The sequence below is a fragment of the Saccopteryx leptura genome, chromosome 2, assembly GCF_036850995.1.
Source record: "Saccopteryx leptura isolate mSacLep1 chromosome 2, mSacLep1_pri_phased_curated, whole genome shotgun sequence".
Taxonomy (NCBI): Eukaryota; Metazoa; Chordata; class Mammalia; order Chiroptera; family Emballonuridae; genus Saccopteryx; species Saccopteryx leptura.
In genome coordinates, this window is record NC_089504.1 from 266,006,457 (window position 1) to 266,028,384 (window position 21,928).

Below are 21,928 nucleotides of genomic sequence, written 5' to 3' on the forward strand. Positions count from 1 at the left end.
AAAGTTGGCCCGTGCGCTGAGGATGGCTCTATGGCCTCTCCCTCAGACACTAGAATGGTTCTGGTTGCAACAAAGCAACGCCCCGGATGGGCAGAGCATCGCCCCCTGGTGGGCATGCCAGGTGGATCCCGGTTGGGCAAATGCGGGAGTCTGTCTGACTGCCTCCCTGTTTCCAACTTCAGAAAAATACAAAAAAAAAAAAATTAATAAAACATACTGCAATAATATTTCAACAATGTAAACTCAACAGCAGTATTAACAGCCATTAGCACTGTTATTAACAAATGAGAAGAGACTTTAATGTTCAAATACTCTTCTAGTTGTCCGGGAACCCGCATCAGCTAAAACAAATGAACATTCGCTCCATAAGACGCACAGGCATTTTTTTCTCCATTTATTGGGGAAAAAAGTGTGTCTTATGGAGCGAAAAACATGGTAGAAATACTTTAATATTGTTGGGGGAAGGAGTCAAAAAGTAACAGATCTATTTGCTTATGTCCTCCGCCAAAAGTTTTTTTTAGGGACATACAGATAGCTGAAGGCATAGTTCATGAACAAAAAACGTTGCCAGATGGCTATTATCAATTCCATTCAAGAGTGGGAAAGGTTTTCAGATTCATCTGTTTAGGTAAGGCTGTGGGCAGGTAGAGGCAACACGCACTCCACAGTCCTCAGGTGTGGAGGAGAAACCCTGATCTCCCACTTATGTAGCTTCCTTCACGTAGCTGCTGTGGCTGTTGTTATTGTTATTATGACTGATGTCTTAGGATTGTTTTCCCCCAAACTTGTCTCTGGGCACAGCCCAGCAATGAATTTGAGGACAAAGCCAAGGCCTTCCCATTGTCACCATCCTATGCTGATACTGCCATCTCCAAGACAAGTCCTTCACTGTTTCTCTCTGTGGACAGTGTCCACCATCCTCCCACTGCCCTCACCATTCTGGCACGCAGTCTAGTCTGTTTCCCAAGCAAACGTACACAATGTGCACATGCAAACCAAGTGCAGTCAATGGATACAGAAGCACATAAAAGGGAAAGGGAGTGGGTCTAGGGAGGGAAGGAGATCCATTTTTTTTTAAATTTTTATTTATTCATTTTAGAGAGAAGAGGGAGAGACAGAGAGAGAGAAGTGGGGGAGGAGCTGGAAGCATCAACTCCCATATGTGCCTTGACCAGGCAAGCCCAGGGTTTTGAACTGGCGACCTCAGCATTTCCAGGTCGACGCTTTATCCACTGCGCCACCACAGGTCAGGCCAGGAGGAGATCCATTTTTATTCAAGACCTCCTATGTCCCAAGTACTCTGTTAGGTGCTCTATATAAGTATATCCTATCAGACACTTTATATGATATAGTTTATTTAACACTCATGATAAGCATGAAAGGAAACAGACGAAGATACCAAGGCTGTGAGAAGTGAAGGTCAAACTCTTGGTTGACAAGTCGTCTAAAGCTGGAGTTCAAACCCTGATCTCAGATGTTCCATCATTTATCCCCAGGCACATAAATATTTCTCTGTGTCACCCTACATACATAAGTATACTCTCATGATTTTTCTATTTTTCACTTTTCTTGCAGCCAGAGATGTCGCATAAAATCTAGGAACGTGGGCTGTCATAGAGGCCTACAAATACATAAAGGAATGAATGGAGCATATAAACCACAAATTTCTATTTCTAGATGGATTTTCTTACAGAATCTGCACACCAGCTGCTTATGTTTGCTCTTACCAGCTCTCCATTTATTGGCTCTGGTGAAACTGTCAGGCAAGAAAGTTCATTTTTTTTCTCCTCCAGTTTGGGGTTCTTCCATATGTCTTCCCTCTTTTCTGTCATATCCTAGGAATCTTCTATTGCTCTTGTCAGTGACCGCCAAATATGGCAACATAAACTATTCTTAGCAACATCCTAATATGTTTCTGATCTTCTTTCCCTCCCACGTTAACAGAATTTTAAGTGTACAGTGCATTATTGTTAACTAGTACAGTAGGTCTCTAGAACTTTTTCATCTTGCACAACTGAAACTTGATATGCATTGAGGACCCCCTAGTCCACCCCCACTCCTGGCAACTGACATTCTACTTTCTGCTCAAATGAGTTGGACTACTTCAGACACCGCACACAAGTGGAATTGTGCAGTATTGTCCTGTGATGGGCTCATTTCACTTAGCATAATGTCCTCAAGGTTCATCTGGGTTGTCACATGGCAGGATGTCCTTATTGTATGTATATTCCACATTTTAAAATCTATTCATCCACTAATGGAAATCAGGTTGCTTCCACATCTTGGCTATTAGGGATAGTGCTGCAATGATCATGGAAGCACTGCACTCAGATCTCTTGGGAGTTCCTGATTTCAATTCTTTTGGATATCTACCCGGAAGTGGGATTTGTGGATCATGTGATAATTCTGTTTTTAGTTAATTGAGGAAACTCCACACTGTTTTCCATAATGGTTGTGTCCATTTATATTCTTACCAACAGTACACAAGGGTTTCCTGTTCTCCACACCTTTGTCAACAGTATTTAAAATAATGGGCATTGGAAGAGGTGTGAGGTGATATCTCATTGTGGTTTTGATTTGCATTTCCCTGATGATTAGTCATGTTGAGCACCTTCTCATGTACCTGTTTGCCACGTGTATAAGGTCCCCTTTAGAGAAATGTTTATTCAAGTCTTTTGCTTATTTTAAAATTCAGTTGTTTGTGGGGGGTTTTTTTTTGGGTTTTTTTTTTTTTTTTTTTTTTGCTGTTGGGTTGTAGGAGTTCCTTATATATAGTGGGTATTAACTCTTTCATATTTGTTGTTTGCAAATATATTTTCCCATGCCATAGGTTGCCTTTTCATTTTGTTGATTGTTTCCTTTGCTGTGCAGAAGCTCCTTAGTTTAATGTAGTCTTACTGGTCTATTTTTGCTTTTGTTTTCTATGTTTTTTTGGTATTATATCCACAAAATCAATGCCAAGACCAATGTTACGACGTTTTTTCCTGTGTATTCTTCTAAGAGTTTTACAGTTTCAGGTCTTATGTTTTAGTCTTTAATCTATTTGAGTTAGTTTTTGTGTATGGTATAAGGTAAGTGTCTTATTTTCTTCTTCTTCATGTGGATATCCCATTTTATTAGCACCATTTGTTGAAGATACTTCTTTTCCTCATTGTGTGTTCTTGGCACCCTTGTCAAAGATCAGTCGATTGTATATGTATGAGTTTATTTCTGAGCTCTTTATTAGGTTCCACTGGTCTACATGTTTGTCTTTATGCCAGTTCCATACTGTTTTGATTACTGTTGCTTTGTAATATGTTTTGAAATCAGAAAATATGGGACCTACAGCTTTGTTCTTCTTTTTTAAGATTGCTTTGACTATGCAGTGTCTTTTGTGGGTCCATATGAATTTTAGGATTGTTTTTTCTATTTCTGTAAAAAGTGCTATTGGAACCTTGATAGGGACTGCATTGAATTTACAGTTTGCTTTGGGCTGTATGCACATTTTAATGATAGTGTCTTCCAATCCATGAACATAAGATGCTGTTCCATATTTTTGTGTCCCCCAAAAAACTGTTAGAACAATAACTGAAGGTAGTAAAGTTGCAGGATACGAAACCAATATATAAAAATCAGTTGCATTTCTATACATTAACGATGAACAAACCAAAGATGAAATTAAGAAAACAATCCCATTTACAATATCATCAAAAAAAAAATAACATTCTTAGAAGTAAACTTAACCAAGGAGATCAAAGACTTGTAGATTAAAAACATTACTGACTTCCTTTTATGAAAACTTGACCTGTCTTCTTAGAACCATGCTAGGTCATGTGTACACTAATCTGGTAAATAAATTCAAACACAGTAATACATGACTTATTGGTTTATCCTTTCCATATGTTGACTGGGAATATTTTAATGCAAAGGTATGTATAACAAGGTAATACTGACTGAACCACCTGCAGGTGAACTATTTAAAAATAAATATTTAAAAAATTGTAAGCTGCAACACCAGATTGCTCTATGTAGCATAAAACCAGCCGTATTTTTTTTTTCTTTTGACCAGCATTTGGACAAAATCAAATCCATTATCAGGTATAAATACAAGTAGTTGTTCTTGGAAAAACCTCCCTGAAATGATAACTTCAGTGAGAAGATATCATTTTAGATTTCCCACCTGGCATACATACCCAAGTTCAGTGACTCTGGGTTAATACAGTTTAGGAGGAAGTGCAATAATAAGAGAATGGAACTTTCTGATTACTTACCAAGTGCTAGATGGTTTGCAAACATTTCATTTAATCCTTTTCAAACTCTATGCGGTAGATGTTTGTCCCACTTTGCAGACAGGGAAATGAAAGCTCAGGGAAGTAAAGTCCACGTTCTCCCTTAATGTGAGTGTGGACTTGAAGCTGGGTCTGCACGAAGCCTGTTCTTTTCTCTTTACAGACCAGGTGGCCAGCCAGGGAAATTGTGGCTAGAGAGATGGCCATGCGATCGTGAGTTATAAGTCTAGGACGGCTTCCTGGGAGTGGCGAGGTTGCAAAACTGCTTGATATCTCTGAAAAATCTTCAGTAATCTCCAAATTGACAGCCAGAAATCAGGTTAAAGCTATAGTAAAATTAATCTTATGGGCTGCTGAACTGTCCTCAGGTGCATTCTGTGGTCTTCAGAGTCACTGAATAGGTTCTCAGGGTAGGCCTGGGGGCCTGAAGATGCTTAAGAAGCAGGGAGGTAGGGCTGCTGCATGTTTTTGCTCTGGACACTGGGGACATTGTCCTGGTGGTCACAGAAGCATCTAGTCTCCCTTTCTCCACAGTCACTGAACCCTGTAGGTTCTGGTTGGGTGAGGAGACCTTGGCTGAGCGACTTCAAGATGTCCTCACGTGTCCAAAGATCCTTCTGTTCTTCCCTGGTGACCTCAGTGCCCTTTATCCTGCCCTCCTGGGAACGTCAGTGCTCTTGATTCTCTAGCTGTTCAGCTCATGATGTATTTATTATTAACCAAAGCCTGCCTTACGCCTTACTATGGAGATTAGTGAGAGGCCTTAAAAAACAATTAAAGGCGATTAAATTCATTTAGGGGTGACCAGTATAAAAGGCATCAGCCCTAAGGGTTTTGTAATTGGCATGGGATACTGTTATGTGCCAAAGTTTGATTACATTATCATCTGGTATCTGGCTGTTGATTTATTAAAACTGAATCTAAAAATGGCCATAATCTTTTGTCCAGATAGCAGATCTTTCTGTTATCACAAAACTCTCTGGCAGGCTCCTCATGAATGATTTTCCCCCCTTGTGGTTATATTCTCCTGCTGTGTCCCTAAAGGACAGACAACTCCAGATGGGGGTACCTCACACTCACACCCCCTCCAGGGCCCCTGTGGCCTCATGGTCCACGAAGTCCATCCAGCCAGCAAAAACCTTTAATGCTTCTCTCCCCTCGCACGATGGCCAGATAGGTGGGATGAGCCTTATGGTTTGCAATGGGTGGTGAAGTCCAGAGCAATTTCCTGTTGGTTGAGTGCTGATGTGGGTCAGGGTTCAGCCCCTGGGCACCGGTTCTGGAACAACCTCTGAGCAATTCTTTTTTTGCCCTAATGAAAAACTTCCTGCATTCTAGTATTGCTACATTCATTGGGGTCGCCCTGATTTAATTGAAATTCAATAGGTAAGAGGCGGATAATAGACAGTTTTCTGACCCCCTCCTCCCATCCTTTATTACAGTCTCCCTCCCCCCCCCCCTTTTTTTTTTAAATTTTAGCGAAGGACGAAGACACACACTTCTGTCCCCCCCCCCCCCCCATTCCGCACCCGATTCTTTTTTTGGCACCTGATGACTATCAGGAAAACCTGATCAACTTGGAAGGGTCATTTCCCGACCACCTCCAGGGCTGGAGACATTATTTCACGTGAACCTTATCCATAGGATTGAAGAAGGGGAGAGTGCGCTCCCAAGCACAAACAGGAAAGCCTTACATCACGGAGTGGCGGAGTGGCGTGGGGAGGAGTCTGCGGCGCCCTCGCTCGCCGCTCGCTCGCCGCGCTCCCTTTGTGGCCCGAGTCGCGCTCACCAGCGGCGGCGGCGGGGGCAGCGCAGCGCGTGTCTGTGCTCGGAGCGCAGACCGGGGGCCGGGGCGCCGCGGGCTGGACCGCGCCGGGACCGCGCCGGCCTGGAAGCAGGGCGCATCATGCCGCGTCCCCACACCGAAGGGAAAACTGAGAATGAAATTGCTTTGGCAAGCTAAAATGGTAACGAGCACTCTGCCTTCTCCCGAGGCTTCTCTGGTGGGGAATCTTCTCCCGCTTTCTCTGGGCGTGTTTTGCACTCACTCGGAGTGAACGGAGCGATCCGGTCCCATACTTGGGGGGCTCCAGCTTTCTCACTCTGCTTTGTATGCCTTCCGCGCTGTATGTCTTCTCCCTTTCAACGATACCTGCTTTCTCAGCACTTGCCTCTGGTGTGGCCGGGGCAGATGGATGTCAAGAAAGAAAAACTTTTTAGTGAAAAGGACTGTTAGTTTGGGTGAACCGTGGAGCCCTTCTGAGCCCCCGCGGATCCCGAACACACACTTAAAGTTTACCGGGGACATGGAAACCCAAGGGAGTCCATGCACACGTCTTACTTGAAGCTGCATGATGATGTGTTGCTTTTTCTGCACTTGCCAGATGATTTTATGGAAATAAAAACTTTCCACCCCCCCCTCCCCGCTAACTTTTTTGGTCCCCAAACAATAAGAGGAGAAAAAAGACGTGGGACGCATTTGACTTCCAAAAGCGTGAGGACTCTTGGCATTTTAAATGCTTGTTTGTGTCTGACTTTAAAATGTAGTTCACTCAAATCGCTGAGCCACTTATGAAAGTACAAACTTTTTCTACCAATGAATTATTTTTCCTTTCCCCTTAAGGAGGAAAAGTTAATCAGGACTAAACCACAGTTTCTTTAAGAAGAGGGGGAAAAAAGACTTTAAAAAATTATTCAAGATATGTGAGCAAGCTTAGGAAAAATAACTCAATGGAAAAGTCCGGGGATTCTGATACCACAGGAAAGGGCTGGGGGCCAGAAACATCTCTGCATTCCCTTTATCGCAGTGTGTCTTGTATTGCTCTGATTGTGATAGTTATTTTGAACAGCCTGTCTTTTGCCCTGAGTGTTGGGGTAAGCAGCAAAGCAGCTGGGAGATTGTGGTTTGCAGAGAGGGGAAAAATACACACACACTTTTCCTTTCTCTCTCTTTTTCCCCCCCACCCCCACCCCCTGGCAGAGCTCGATTCAGGACTGGGGTGAAGAGGTAGAGGAAGGCGCTGTTTACCATGTCACCCTGAAAAGAGTCCAGATTCAACAGGCTGCCAATAAAGGAGCAAGATGGCTAGGGGTGAGTAAAGCTGGAGGGATGGCGAACTTTGGAGTTGCAGTGCCTGGTGTTCTGTGAATATCATTATTATTTAGCGGAGGCAGGCTTCTTTCTCTCCCTTCTCTTTCAGCTTCAGAAAGAAACTGCCAATGACCAAGTATTTGCGCTAGCTGTCCAGGCCTGTCTGTTTTTGTACTTAATGTATTCCAAAGTATCTTCCCTAGGTTCGTCAATAATTCAGAACCTCTGAGAAACATCTTGAGGTTATTTGGCAAATGGAGTGGGGGTGGAGGGCAGAAGGTGACACTGTAACAGGACCAGAAAGCAGCACTGATAGACAAGAACCATACGCGGTTTTGCCTAGATGTCACCCTTTTCTCTCCTGGTCCTCCTTCTACCGATGCTGACAATCCCTCTCCTACTCCCGGACTTTTATGAAGTACATACCCAGAATGCTCAGGGGGCAGACCATCCCAAATCTGCTTCCGGAGCGGGTGGCAGATTTCCCATTGTTACCTCCTTGCTATAGCTCTTCAGGAGGCCGTTGCGTGCTCAACGCCCACGGTTTCCCGTGCAGCATGCACAGGGTGCTGGCCTTTGGAGAAACACTGCCTCTGTGAGCAAGATATTTTTTTCCCACCGAGATTCTAAAATCTGGGTGGGATCATGTGGGGTTATTTCTTATCACCTAATGAATCCTTCACCAAGTCCCAAATAAAGGGGGTGTGAGAAATGGAAAACTTGGCAACAGGTTCAGTACTTGAGCACATGTCAACATGTGGAAGAATGAAGGGGTTCTGATCTGGGACTAGAGGCAGTCCTCGGAGTGGTGAGAGGTGACACAAAAGGGCTGGAGAAAGACAATAATGGTGGTCTGAACCCGGCCACACGCAGTCTCTAAGGTGATGAACTTGAGAGCAAAGAAGAGTGTGCACTTGCATCAATCTTGGCTGACTTTGGCCCTCAGAAAATTCAGGTGTTTTGAGCAGCATTCAAAGGTGAGGTGTGGAAGAGGGTAGGAAACAAACTGCCCAGGACCTCACATGAAGACCAGAGGCAACATGTGAGTGTAACTCCAGAAGTGAAGGCAGGACAGCCAGCAGCAGGGACTTCCTCTGCCATGGGCCCACCGGTCTGCTGACACAGGCCTTCACGGCTCTGGCTTCCCTTGCTTCGCTGCTTCAACTCGGGTCTTCCCTGCTCTGCACTTGGGGCCAACGTCCCACCCATTCGGAGAGTCAACTGTTAGGTGTACTGCACACACATCAGCAGATATGGCCTGACTAGAGGCCTTCATTGAACAGGTAGGTAACTTACTCTGAATCTGATTTTAAAGTTAATTAGATGCACCATCAGTAGACCAGATAGGGAAAGAAGAACTGGAGTTCTGATAAGTCATCACTTTGTTTTGGGTGGTTGTGCATATAGGCATTTTATTTCAATGTGGCGTTGACGTGGTATGTCCCATCTGGGTATTTTAATGATTCACAGGTTCTGAACAGCTGTCCTCAAAAGAGTTATTGCATTTGCTGATGCTGCTTGTTCCTCTTCTTCTAATGAGACTGATGTTGCTTGGGTGACAGTTTTAGTTTTTAGCCAAACATAATAGCAATGAGTAACTCATGGGGAAATGGAGGGGTTTACTCCATAGGCCCCAAACTTACAAGAAGGGTTCATTTTTATGTTCACAGCTATTTAGTAATTCTCACTGTCTGTTCTGTGCCCTGGACTCCACCTCCCTCCCCTGTCTCCCTGTGTTCTCAAGTTTATACAGAGTTTAGGGCTGGTCCACCCCAGATTTAGCAGTAGAGCTGAAATATGGAGAGGGAGGACAATGTAGAAAGTTGGCTTCTACTTGATGGAGGGATCTAGTTGATGGAGAATTATCAACCCTCCCATTTCAACAGAGTGTTATTTGCTGCTACCTCCCCAGGCCTCCAGAGCAACTTCTTAGGAATTCTCCTACTCTGATTCCACTTGTCTCCCTTTGCCTCAGGTGTTCTATTGGGAAAGTCTGTTTTTGTCCTTGGAAATTCCAGACTTAAGTAAATGTGACTGAACCAATTGAGCCATAGCAATTTTAAAGCCTTTCTCTCTAGTACTCAGTGGCTTCTCCATACTTATTTTCTTATAGTTCAGTAGCCCTTTCAGAATTCTTCAAAGCAACCCGCTTGAGACTGAAGTAGAGATTGAGGTGAGGGTATTATTAAAATATGAGAACAACCTTATGGGGAAGGTGGTATCATGATTATATCGTTTTTTCCCCCACATGGAAACTAATGCTCAGAGCAGTTAAATTGCTTGGCAAGGTCACACAACTAGGGAGTGGAAGGGGCTGGATTTGAACCCAGGGGGTCAGTCGCTCGCTGTCAGGAACTGCAGAGTAGTGGAAGAGAATGTTGGCTCAGAAGAGCAAGTATGCAGTCTGTTTCTGGTGTACTTTTAACCTATTGCACCTGGTGAAAGACTTGAGCAGTGTGGCCTTTTTTTAAAATATATTTTTAAAAAATGTTTTTAGTAGTAACTTGAGTTACCAGTTGAGATATTTATTGTGAATATGTGTGTCTTATCAACATGTTGTCCATTTTGGATGCATGAAGTATGGTGAACCAAAGATATGTATGAGGTTATGTAGAACAAGAGGGTGAGCGTAGCTGTCATTACGTATCTGTAAGACTTGTTTAAAAAGCCTAAAAAGACAATTTTGGCATTTTCTGGTACTCAGATCTCAAAATGTAATGATTCAGTTTGGGAAAGATAGCAAAATAATTTAACACCCTTAGATCTGAAGTATCATACCATCCACAACATTTAGGGCATTCTTTTGTGTTTTTAAAGTTTTGTGTTCAGTTGGTCTGTCTTTGGTTGTCAATGACGTGACTGAGTATGGCCCAGGCTGGGTTTGCTTATACATCTAGCCTCAGCTTTGCCCATTGACAGTGAGCTTATGTTGGGCAATTTTGAAAAACCAAATATTATTGAAATAGCAACCCAATTTTTACTCTACAATAACATCTTAGACTGGATAATGTTACCTAAAGAAAAGTAGCTCTGACATGAAATATAGAAATGACTTAAGAAAATACCAGTATTTTTGGGAAGCAGGAAATGTACCATATTCAAATGAACAGAAGCAAAGGAGCCAACTGTTAGGTAAGGGGCCTTGGTGTCAAGAGCCCATTCCACAGTCTTTTGAAACATGGTCCAGAAAAATAGGTCAAACCTAAGGTAAGTCTAAAATGGGGTCATTTGTTTTATAAGCAGGATTGGTGGGGTGAGGTCACCTCTGCAGGGCTTGTGGGCAATGGAATGGTCAGCGGACAGTCACATAGCTTTTCTCAGTTGTACGCTTCTGTGATTCTGTGGTCCTGGTGGTAAGGTCCCAGTGCCCCTCTTCCCACGTCCTGTATATATCACACAGTCTCCCACACAGGCCCTTGTTGGGTGAGTTGAAATGCTTCATAGCTGGGAGGCTGGTGAAGCTAGTGAATAGGACAATGTATGTTCAGAGGAAGCAGAGCCCATTTAGAAATAAAGGAACTGGAATTCTATTATGGAACCTAGCATTTTAGGGTGAGTTGTGGCCAGTCTGTGGGTTATATGGGGGCAGTGGTAAGATAACCACTCGTCATATCTGGATTCAGAAGTTGACTATCACTCAGATGCACTGTTTAGATTGAGTCTTACCTGGTGTTTCGGTGGTGGTATTATTCATATTGCCTACAGATGGCATACAGTTCTTCTAGTTTTCAACTAACTACACTTCCAGGAAGCTTCTCCTATCTCCCAGGCCTGGAGGAGTTATCCCTTCTACGTGTTCCAGGAGCATTCTCTGTCTCTGTCTCTCATGCATATACCTTACTCTGTCAGAATTAGCCGTTGGTGGTTTTTGTTTGTTTGTTTGTTTTATGTGCCCCGCCAGACTGACAGCTTCATGAAGTGGAAACGGTGGCCATCTAGTAGGCAGAACTCAATAGACATTTGTTGAATAAACAGAGCAAGCGTTATCCCTTTTTGGGAAACTAATATTGTCTTGGTAAATAAATGTATGGTTGCTTCTCATTTAAAACAAGATCAGCCCAAAGACTGTAGCTGATAAAGAAGAGGAGGAGGGCATGGGAATGAGAAAAACCAATTAGGTACCGATTATAGCTCTCTGACATCCTGTCGGGAACAAAGCGGGGCACGAACTGAGGTAGTGGTTCTTCGTTTTAACAAGAAAATCCATGGCAGTGAAGTAACCAAAGAATTCTTGGGTGCCTTTTAAAAGCGAGAGGTCCGGTTACACTTGTCTTATGGCTGAGCCTTGAAGAAGGAAAGGCAGTGCATGGGTTAAAGAGTGTTGGCGAACATCATAATTATGTGTGGCTGGACGGCTCAGGGGCAGGGCTTTAGAACTGTAAGGAGATAAGCCCTAGAGGAGCCCTTAGTTTATAGTTGGTCATCTTTGTTTTCATCTAGGAAAACTGGCCCATGGGTTTCATTATTCTTGTCTATGGGAATGTTTAATTTGGGCTTTAGAAAGTTAATGTCAAAAGTCAGTAATCATCTGTAAATGAATCAACTGGTATTATTCATTTTGACCTTGGGCATATGTTTCTAAAATAACCCAATGATATGGTAGCCTACACCAATCAAGAAAATCTAGTGCATTTCAGTTGCCTGGACTAGTTGGGTTATTTTGCTGCTTTTAAAACCTTTTGAGATCTGTGCAGGGGATATTTAGCCTTGTTACCAAGAATGCCCATTTCAGTTCAACCATCTGGTGGGTACCCATTTGAGTTCAATATGTACCCTCAGCAACTACTTAACAGCAAAGTATAAGAGGCGCATTAGCTCCTTACATTTAAAGCATACATTCTGTTAAATCAGTACTATAAACATATTTTATTCTTATTTCCATGACATTATAAAGAAAAGGTTTCTTGGAGCTTTCAATTTAGAACGAAAAGGAGAGCACTAGGTAAATATTATGCCTCTCTCCACTGAGTGCTTTTCTCACTCGTGCCTTCTCCACTGGCATTCGCCACTGCCCTGCCCATTCCCCTATTCCCCTTTTTTAGTGTCCCTTTTCCATGGCATATATATGTTCTTTTGTTTCTCCTTCTAAATAATCAGAGTCTTATAATGACTGCCTTACACATGTTATATTGAAACATGCAGTAAGCTAAAATAAGTAAAACATTTAAATTTTTACCATGATACACCATATATATTGTATATGGTCTACCGGAAAGTTCTGTCCGTTTTTGGAATAAAACAAAATACAAACTTTTCTTACCGTCAATAAACTTTATTACATAATATAATTGCCATTATTATTAATGATTTCTTGCCAGCGTGAGGGCAATTTGTATATCCCATTTTTGAAAAATGTTTTATCTTTTGATGAGAAAAATTGAACCAGTGCTTGTTTGATATCGTCTTCATTTTTGAATTTTTTGCCCTTCAAAAAATTTTGTAAGGACAAAAACAAGTGATAGTTGGAGGGTGCTAAGTCCGGGGAATATAGTGGATGCGACAGACATGCTTCTGTAGCATTTCTTCCTTGTTGAAATTTGTAAAAATTACAGTGGCGTAAATGAACTTTATCAGTAGCCATGGGTACACTATCGCTTCACACATAAGACTAATGTGAATCAACTTTGTTTTAGTTAATTTGCTATGTCAGTATGTATACATTAAGTGATAAAAATAGAGAGGCACACATGTGCCAAATAAACATGTGCTTACGTGTCGAAACTTGTGATAGAAATGGACAGAACTTTCCGGTAGACCATATATATATATAATATATATATAATATATATGTATAGACCATAATATGTATGTATGTATGTATGTATGTATAAAAAAAGGTGATTTCTTTTTTTTTTTTTCTTTTTTTTTTCTTTTTTTTTTTTCTGAAGCTGGAAACAGGGAGAGACAGTCAGACAGACTCCCGCATGCGCCCGACCGGGATCCACCCGGCACGCCCACCAAGGGCTACGCTCTGCCCACCAGGGGGCGATAATCTGCCCATCCTGGGGGTCGCCATGTTGCGACCAGAGCCACTCTAGCGCCTGAGGCAGAGGCCACAGAGCCATCCCCAGCGCCCGGGCCATCTTTGCTCCAATGGAGCCTTGGCTGCGGGAGGGGAAGAGAGAGACAGAGAGGAAAGCGCGGCGGAGGGGTGGAGAAGCAAATGGGCGCTTCTCCTGTGTGCCCTGGCCGGGAATCGAACCCGGGTCCTCCGCACGCAAGGCCGACGCTCTACCGCTGAGCCAACCGGCCAGGGCCAAAAAAAGGTGATTTCTATAAGCAAAGCCAGGAAATTATTAGTTAAATGGGGGAAGATACTGAATGATGCTCTTTCCATTAGAGAAGGTTAGCCAGCTAGCTAGTGCCTGGTTTGCTGGTGGGTATGGACATCTCAACAGAGTTGAGCATTTTCTGGGTTTTGGGCATTTTCTGGGTCGTTTGCTAGTAAGCACATCCAGTGTGAACCCCCTCACTACTGCTGCATGTGTTTGTATGATTCTACCATCTGTATTTGAATCTACTAACCTCACCTTAGAGAAAGCTCATTTATTCATCAACAGCCTACTTTATGCTAGACCCTATGTTAAATCTTGGGATTCCAAGGTAAAACTTAACACCACTTGTTCTTAAGGAGCTCACAGGTAGTAGGGGAGACAGAAACTGAAGCTAATCACAATATATTGTGGTAAGTGTGACCAGTGTGATGTGAGAAGGAGCTGCAGTGTGTGTTAGAGGAGCCCTGGGGGGAAGCGTGTAAATCAAGTGGAGTGAGGGGTAGGCACTCCAGGGAGGCTGCATGGAAGAGGTGCCGTTCATTGAAGCATTGACGGATGAGTGGGAGTTAAATGAGTGTGTGTGGGGGACACTGGGGACAGACACTCTATTCAGAGAGCACAGTGGTGGTGGTGGGGGGCAGGGGGAGCATGGAGACTGGAGATGAGACCACTGTGTGAGCTCAGCATGGGGAGAGAGACAGGCATGGTGGGGAAGTGACAGGAAGGGGGCTGGAGGGACAGGCGGGAGCCCTGTCCCTAGAACCTGGCCTGCTAGGCTGTGGAGCTGGCTTTGTCCTGGAAGCTCCAGCAGTCACTCTGCATTAGCAGGGTGGCATGGGCAGATTTGCATTTCAGAAAGATGACTGACAGCTGAGGGGTGGATGCTGGGAAAGGCGCCAGACTGGGGAGTGGGGGAAGGGAGGCTAGCTGGCAATGAGGTGAGGAAGGGGTGAGGACCTGCATGGGAGTGGTGGCGCAGGGCAGAGGGGCAGCAGGGGCGTGTCAGTGGTGGAGTGGGGTGAGAAGAGGAGTCCTGGCAGGCCTGGACCTCAGGCACCTGGATTCCAGGAGCAGGTCAACACCTTCTGTCTTTCGGGGTCGGTGCCATCCTGTCCTCCATGGGGGAGGTGTCCTGGGGACTTCAGATGAGGCCTCCTCCACGCGTCCTCAGCAAGTGCCTCCTCCCCTGTCACAGTTCTTCTGTGCAGTCACCAGACCCAGGCCTGCCTGGTGCGGCCCGTCCACAGGCGAAATCTCAGACTCACGTGAGCAAGGCAGCAAGCACCGCTTCGTTCTCAGATTGCAGAGAACTTGGAAGAGCTAGTGTGGTTTCTTTCTTTTTGCTTTCTTTATTTTTCTTTTAGTTTCTTAGTCTCTGTTTTCCTACAAACTAAACAAATTGAATCTGTAGGCCATGAAGAAAGAGTAAATATGGAACCCACAGGGCTATGATTACAGAGTTGTATTTTAGACAACAGCAGTGAAACTTATAATTGTGTTGTTAGGGACACAAGAAAGTTTATGGTTAGGTGTCCTGGTCTTTTCCCTTCTACTCAGCATCTATCTCTGCCCCCTGACACTGTTTGTCCTGGCCACCGGCATAGCTCCTGGGGGCTCTGATTGCTGTCCACTTACTCGTCTTAGAAAAGAAAAAATTTGGGAAGATCTAATACTCCCCTAGATTACTGCTCCCACAATCTCAGTCTTTCTCTCTCTCTCTCACACACACACATACACACACACAGACACAAACACGCACACACATGACCCAAATTAAAATGTCTTTTCACATTTTATTTTTTTAGGACTTGATGCATCTTTGTAATGCCACTCCATGACCTCTTCTATAGAATAAAATCTGACCAGTCTTCAGTTTAAATCAGGGGTCAGGAACCTATGGCTCGCGAGCCAGATGTGGCTCTTTTGATGGCTGCATCTGGCTTGCAGACAAATCTTTAATTAAAATATTAATGTTAAAAATATAAAACATTCTCATGTATTACAATCCATTTTCTACCACTCATGTTCATGGTTGCGAGTGGCTGGAGCCAATCACAGCTGTCCTCCGGGACAACACCAAATTTTTATTGGATAATGTGTAACATACATGGGTAGTTGTATGGCTTTTGTGAAATTACATTTTAAAATATGTGACGTTCATGGCTCTCTCAGCCAAAAAGGTTCCCGACCCCTGGTTTAAATAAAAACTGAGGAAGGAGGCCCTGGCCGGTTGGCTCAGTGGTAGAGCGTCGGCCTGGCGTGCAGGGGTCCCGGGTTCGATTCCCGGCCAGAGCACACAGGAGAAGTGCCCATCTGCTTCTCCACCCCTCCCCCTCTCCTTCCTCTCTGTCTCTCTCTTCCCCTCCCACAGCCAAGGCTCCATTGGAGCAAAGATGGCCCGGGCGCTGGGGATGGCTCCTTGGCCTCTGCCCCAGGTGCTAGAGTGGCTCTGGTTGCAACAGAGCGACGCCCCGGAGGGGCAGAGCATCGCCCCCTGGTGGGCAGAGCATAGCCCCTGGTGGGTGTGCCGGGTGGATCCTGGTCGGGCGCATGTGGAAGTCTGTCTGACTGTCTCTCCCCGTTTCCAGCTTCAGAAAAATACAAAAAAAAACCAAAAAAAAACAAACCAAAAAACTGAGGAAGGAATAAAAATAAAGGAAGAAAAGATTTAAATACCCATTTTCATCTTTTTGAAAAGCAAAGCCAAGGAAGGAAGGAAGGGGAGGGGAGGGGAGGAGAGGGGAGGGGAGGGGAGGGGAGGGGAGGAGGAAGGGGAGGAAGGAGAGGAGGATGGAAGGGAGGGAGGGAGGGAGGGAGGACAGCTTACAACATGAGGTAGAAGACCCTACTTTGGCGGAAGCCCCGGCAGTCTTGTGTAGATAGTCATGTCATTTGCCGCAGATCTTTCTGGCTTCACATTGTAGAAATATCTGCGCCTTTTTGCTGATGTGCCTGTGTGATGTGCTCTGATGGTTGGAGTTTCTGCCTGGCTTGGTTCCTCATAGCCATCTTTTTGTCATTCAGTGTGACTTCTAAGGGTAGTCCTGGGGGTGGTTGGGGGCGGGATGGTGTGCTGTTGGTGGTTTTATAGTTTTTCACCCTTATAAACTCATTACCCTACATTTCCTAGCATTTAAATGCTTGTGCCAGCTGTGGCCCATTCATCTGAATTCATTCCCACACTGTTACTCTTACCCCAAGTACACTCCCCCAGACGTTTTCTGTTTGTTTGTTCTTTTCAGCAAAGAATTGAGCAATTCAACTTTTCCCCTTTATTTTGTTTCCTGATGATTTAAATACCCATTTTCATCTTTTTGAAAAGCAAAGCCAAGTCCAAGTACTTCCAGTTTCATAATTCTAAAGATAATTTGAAGGCCAGAAACAAGCCTTTTTTACTAAAAGGGGGATGTCTTTGGTCAGTCCTATCGGCCATGGCTCTTGCAGCCCTCTTGCTGGTAACTCTTTCCTGCTTAGGTGCCATTTCCATGCCTGTAACTGCTGTCACCATTGGTGATGGAGCTAGAATCTGTGGACAGTTTGTCACTAAAGAACACTTAATCACTTAATGCAGTGGTCCCCAACCCCTAGGCTGCAGACTGGTACCGGTCTGTGGGCCATTTGGTACCAGTCCACAGAGAAAGAATAAATAACTTATATTATTTCCATTTTATTTATATTTAAGTTTGAACGATGTTTTATTTTTTAAAAATGACCAGATTCCCTCTGTTACATCCGTTTAAGACTCACTCCTGATGCTTGTCTCGGTCACGTGATACATTTATCCGTCCCACCCTAAAGGCCAGTCCGTGAAAATAGTTTCTGACATTAAACCGGTCCGTGGCCCAAGAAAGGTTGGGGACCACTGACTTAATGGACATAGGTAAAAAGAATTAAAACTGAATTAGCTGTTGGCTAAAAGTGAAATGCTGCCTAATCATGACTTTTCCAGTTAAAATCGCCACCCTAGAAATTGTTGGTTGAGATAACCAATCCTCCTAAAGAGGAAATTCAGGAAATCAGAAGCATTTGTGCTGCACAAGGGAAGATTTGCTATTTTCTGTCCGAATGTGGACTCCTCCTAATTACACAACACATTTAAAAAAGTGACTTAAGCATGTATTGGCAAGGCTCAGAGATATCGAGGCCTGGCTGGAGAATTAGCCCAGCATTCTTTCTACTTAGCTGGGGCCTTTGCAGGAGTGCCCCCACCCCCCCACCCCCGACACCAGTCACTCTTCCTTTTTCAGGGGTGTTTCTGGCCCCGGTTGAAGGAAGGGACCTAGTGCAGTGGTCAAGAGCCTGCACTTTGGAGCCAGACAGCCCTGAATAAAAGACTTGCTGCCACCACATGTGAGCCATGTGGGTGGCTTGAGCTATGATCTTACTGAACCTCTAAGCCCGAGTCCCTCACCTGCGAAGGGAGGCTAACCGCAGTCCCTTCCTTGTGAGGAGTGAAGGTGTGATGTGTGGAAGGGGGCTGGCACAGTGCTCAGCATACAGTGGACACTCGCTCACTGAGTGATGGGGTTCTCCCCAGAACCCCACTTTTGGACCCTGCCATGGAACCTTGTGGAGGTGGGGCTGCCTTTACATGCACCCCCTGATGCTTGGGGTTGTACGTGAACCAGATTGCATGATTAGTAAAGTGTTAGCAAGGCTTTAAGGCATATATATATATTTTTCACTTCACTGTCTCAATTTGCACACCTGGGAGGAAGGGCACGGCAGGGTTTAGTGGTCCTGGTTCATCAGAGGGAGTATCTGTTGTGTTTTCTCTTGCAGGCCAGCTGTCCAGGGAAAGACAGTTAGCATTTGGGCCCCAGTACTGTGCCTGTCGGACTCCTTCAGTTTTCCTATAGAGTTAACTGGGTGCTGTTCTTATTTTTATGCTTTAAAAATAATACTTTGCTACTTAACAATGAGCCATATTCTGTCTTCTGTAATTGCTATTTCTGACTGAAAAATGGGAGGGTAGGAAACAATTTGTCTAAAAACTGCTTGGTTAGCGTTATGCTATCATTCCTCATTGGGCATCATTTAGGATGTTAGCAAATGTGCTTGCACCATACATTTCAAGTTCTGGACTGAACTGCCTAAGTTAAAATAAACATAAAATTCCTCCCCGGGCTGCATATTGATAGCTAATGAATCCTAGAGCCCCAAACCAGAACGAGCTGACTCGCCCTTGAGGTTGTGACTTTAGAATGTCACATGACTTTTGAAATCTTCCGTTTCTTCATCTGTGAAATGGGACAGCGCCTGGCTTTTCCTTCTGCCTGTGGGCTTTGTGAGGGTCATGTGAGTTAGTGTGTTGAAAAGCAGTGTGTAATATGTAAATTATTATATAGATATAAAGATTTTCTTGTTGTTGTTATTTAACCTAATGGGTTTTCTTTCCTTTTTCTCCCATCTTAGTGCTTGATGGGCAGGTGGTCTTTTTGTTGGTCCCGCCTTTCTCCCCTCATCCCAGAAGGAATCTTTTCTATACATTCTTTTCTTCTACTTTCTAATTACCTAATGTCTTCATGTTGGGCAAGGACCAGTGTTGTCTCTGCCACCACCATAGTTTCTTCTGGTATTCCGGGTGCATTGAGAATCCCAACAAGGTTCCTCTCTAAGATTAGATGTGGGAGAAAAACAACCCACATTCTCAGGATTCTAAGACAAATGCAGTGCCTTGCATATGAAAAGTCTCTACTTCCTCTTTTTTTCTTATTCTCTCCAGTATGATTGTATTTTTGAGATAATAGCTGTTGATCCCGTCTGATTCTCCCTTCCTCTCTAGTACTTGTAATTGTCGCCGAGAAGGGTGATGATGTTACTGCACCAAGGACTTGGAAACTGCTTCCAGCCTTCCACAACTGCTAGAAAACCAAGGCTTGGTTTGAAGCCAAATCCGAATGTGGGACTTGAACTCATGACCTAATGCCAGAGGCAAGAATTTTACCAACTGACCCACACTGACCCACAGAAGATGCAGGCATTTAAAGGACTTCCTTTGAGTAGTTCTGTTGTTGCTTTCTGTTTCTCCTCGCTTTCAGCCTTCCCGACAGCGTCCCTGGCTTCCCTGTTAGGAATACAAGTGCAGTTTTAAGATCTATTTTTTCTCACTGTCTTTCCATTTGCTTATTGCAGTTGCTTCCTTCTTGCTTTCCATTTCTCCTGGGTGAGTTCCGTTTTTTGTTCCTGTTCCTTCCTGTTCTTCTTCTGGATTAAAAATAGTCTCCAGGGTCTCTGGCCACTTGCCCGTGAAGCTGACCTTCCTTCCATTCAGATAGAGTTCCCCCTGAGCATCTAAAGGTCCTTTCCAACCCTCTCAAGATACTCAAGCCCCTCGGTGCATCCCCTGTTGTTTGTGCCTGTTTTCAGCTGTCTTTTGGGGCTAGCTGACCCTTGTCCTCAGAGCTGTCACTGAAAATTAAATCTCTTGTACAAAGATGCTGAATAAGTGATTTGCTCACATGCAGTGTTGCTGATAAACAGTGTCTGCATCTGCTGGCTCTGCGTGGGGTGGAGGAGAAGGGACTTCTACACGGGCTCAAGGCGCACGTTTAACACCAGCTACATGTGGAGCAGTGAGATCAGCATCAGCAGAGTCCAGGGAATCCCGGCAGGACCTCCCACCGTTCTCTCACAGGAGGGTTTCTCAGGGAGCGGAAGTCGAAGGAAGTCTTTCTTCACGAACACTTTGGTTAAAGTTGGAGGATTCTGATATTCTCTACAAAAATCACATTTTATCCCATGTTGACCTAGGCAGTCCACAAATAACTGTCTGCTTGAGGGATAAAGGCTCATAAATCTTGAGATGACCAGGCCGAGAAGAGTGGATGGCAGCTCTGATTTCAGCCCCTAGTCCCCACTGAGCTGTTGGTTTGAGTTACGGCAGAAGGGATGCAAGCTTTCCTTCTGTCTCTCCCTCCTGCTCCCTGTGGGGTGCGTCTCCATGAAAAGACCTAGCCCGATGCTTGGTTGAGAGGCCAGGGTTGCGGATTACATAACCACAGTGAGGTCTGCGTTTCCGCGCCGCTGTCTTTCTCATGCCACAGACCCGCCTGCGCCGCTTTGCCCCTCGGTGACTGACTGATGAACTCCTGCTTACCTTTCAAGTCCCAGCTCCGATGTCATCTTGCCTCTTCTTTTCCTGACCCCTCTTATGCCGTAATTACCCTTTTATCTGGGTCTCCTTAGCATCTTACAAGAGCTCTGTTATAGTACTTACCACACCGGATCCCCCCTTTTTTTTTTAAATGTTTCTCATTGTCCTGTTCATTTGAGTGCCTCAAGGGCAGGGACCATTTTTAATCAATCTTTGTATTCTCATCAACCGCGAACATGTTGGAGCCATGGTCGGTGCTCAGTAAGCATCTTATAAATTGCTTGACCTCTTTATTATAAAACATATTTTTATGACATTTTTGTGCCATTGGGTAATGTCATAAATTCCACTTTTTGAAACAACAGGGAAAATGTTGACTAAGCTAGATTTAGTTTATATTTTATGTTTCATCCAATGACACACAAAAAAGGAAAATACTGGTTTTGCCTCACTTTTGTTGTTACTGCCCGATCGACATATTTTATGACCTGACGAAAATTGGCATAACTACAATGGTGACCTTGGTAGCTGGGATGGCATGGTATTCAAAGTTAATTCCTAGGCTCCTTAGTAACATACGGGTTTGAGTCATGGGTCAAGGCTTGATCTTTGGGAACCCAAGTTCTGCTTTGAATTTCAAAGTTATTTTACTTATGGTTTTCACAAATCTTATTCTGTCTTACATCTGAGGGCTACAGTTTGCTTCAAGAATGTGTTAATCCACTATCGGGCCAGGTTAGCCTTGCTCCGTAAACAGATCTTCGTAAACGGCTCTAACACCCTTCTGCACAGGACGGTGAGGCTGCTTTGAGGTTTCCAGGGCAGGCTGTGGGGAGAGTGCTTTCTGGGGGCGTGCTCTGGCCCTCTTCTGTTGCAGAGAAACTTACAAATAAGCAACATATGTGATGTAATGTATTCTGTATACTTTTCTGTTTTCATTAGTTAAACTCAACTCCCTTTGCTCTTAACTTCTTGAACTTTCCTCCACTCTGTGGTCTTTCATTCTTAACGCTTAAATTTCTGCTTCAGGCAGAACCTAAAGTGTATGCTGGAGGTGTTCAGAGTTCTCATTCAAACTGTCCCCATGTCATTGGCTCTGTCAAAATCAAGTTTTCTGACCACTCTGGTCTGTCTTGCTTTTTGTCAGAACATGCTTTCCTTACCTTTTCTTTGTATAGGGAGTCAATGACATATGTGT

The 21,928-nt window shown here is 44.2% G+C and overlaps 1 protein-coding gene and 1 non-coding gene across 3 annotated transcripts in view; one reads left to right on the plus strand and one right to left on the minus strand.

Annotated features, from left to right (window-relative positions):
• The window catches only part of RGL1 (ral guanine nucleotide dissociation stimulator like 1), a 234,599-nt gene that overhangs the window by 103,240 nt on the left and 109,431 nt on the right, over window positions 1-21,928 (plus strand). Inside the window, exons 1-2 of one of the 2 annotated variants that reach the window (XM_066361708.1) lie at window positions 5,995-6,235; window positions 7,249-7,359. In XM_066361708.1, the coding sequence (XP_066217805.1) occupies window positions 6,209-6,235; window positions 7,249-7,359 (138 nt within the window). In that variant the 5' untranslated portion in view covers window positions 5,995-6,208. Of the gene's footprint in view, window positions 1-5,994; window positions 6,236-7,248; window positions 7,360-21,928 lie in introns of those variants that run through there. The other variant, XM_066361707.1, reaches the window with a different exon arrangement.
• Window positions 13,541-13,616, minus strand: TRNAA-UGC (transfer RNA alanine (anticodon UGC)). Its single transcript has one exon. It is a non-coding gene; the product is annotated as a tRNA-Ala (tRNA).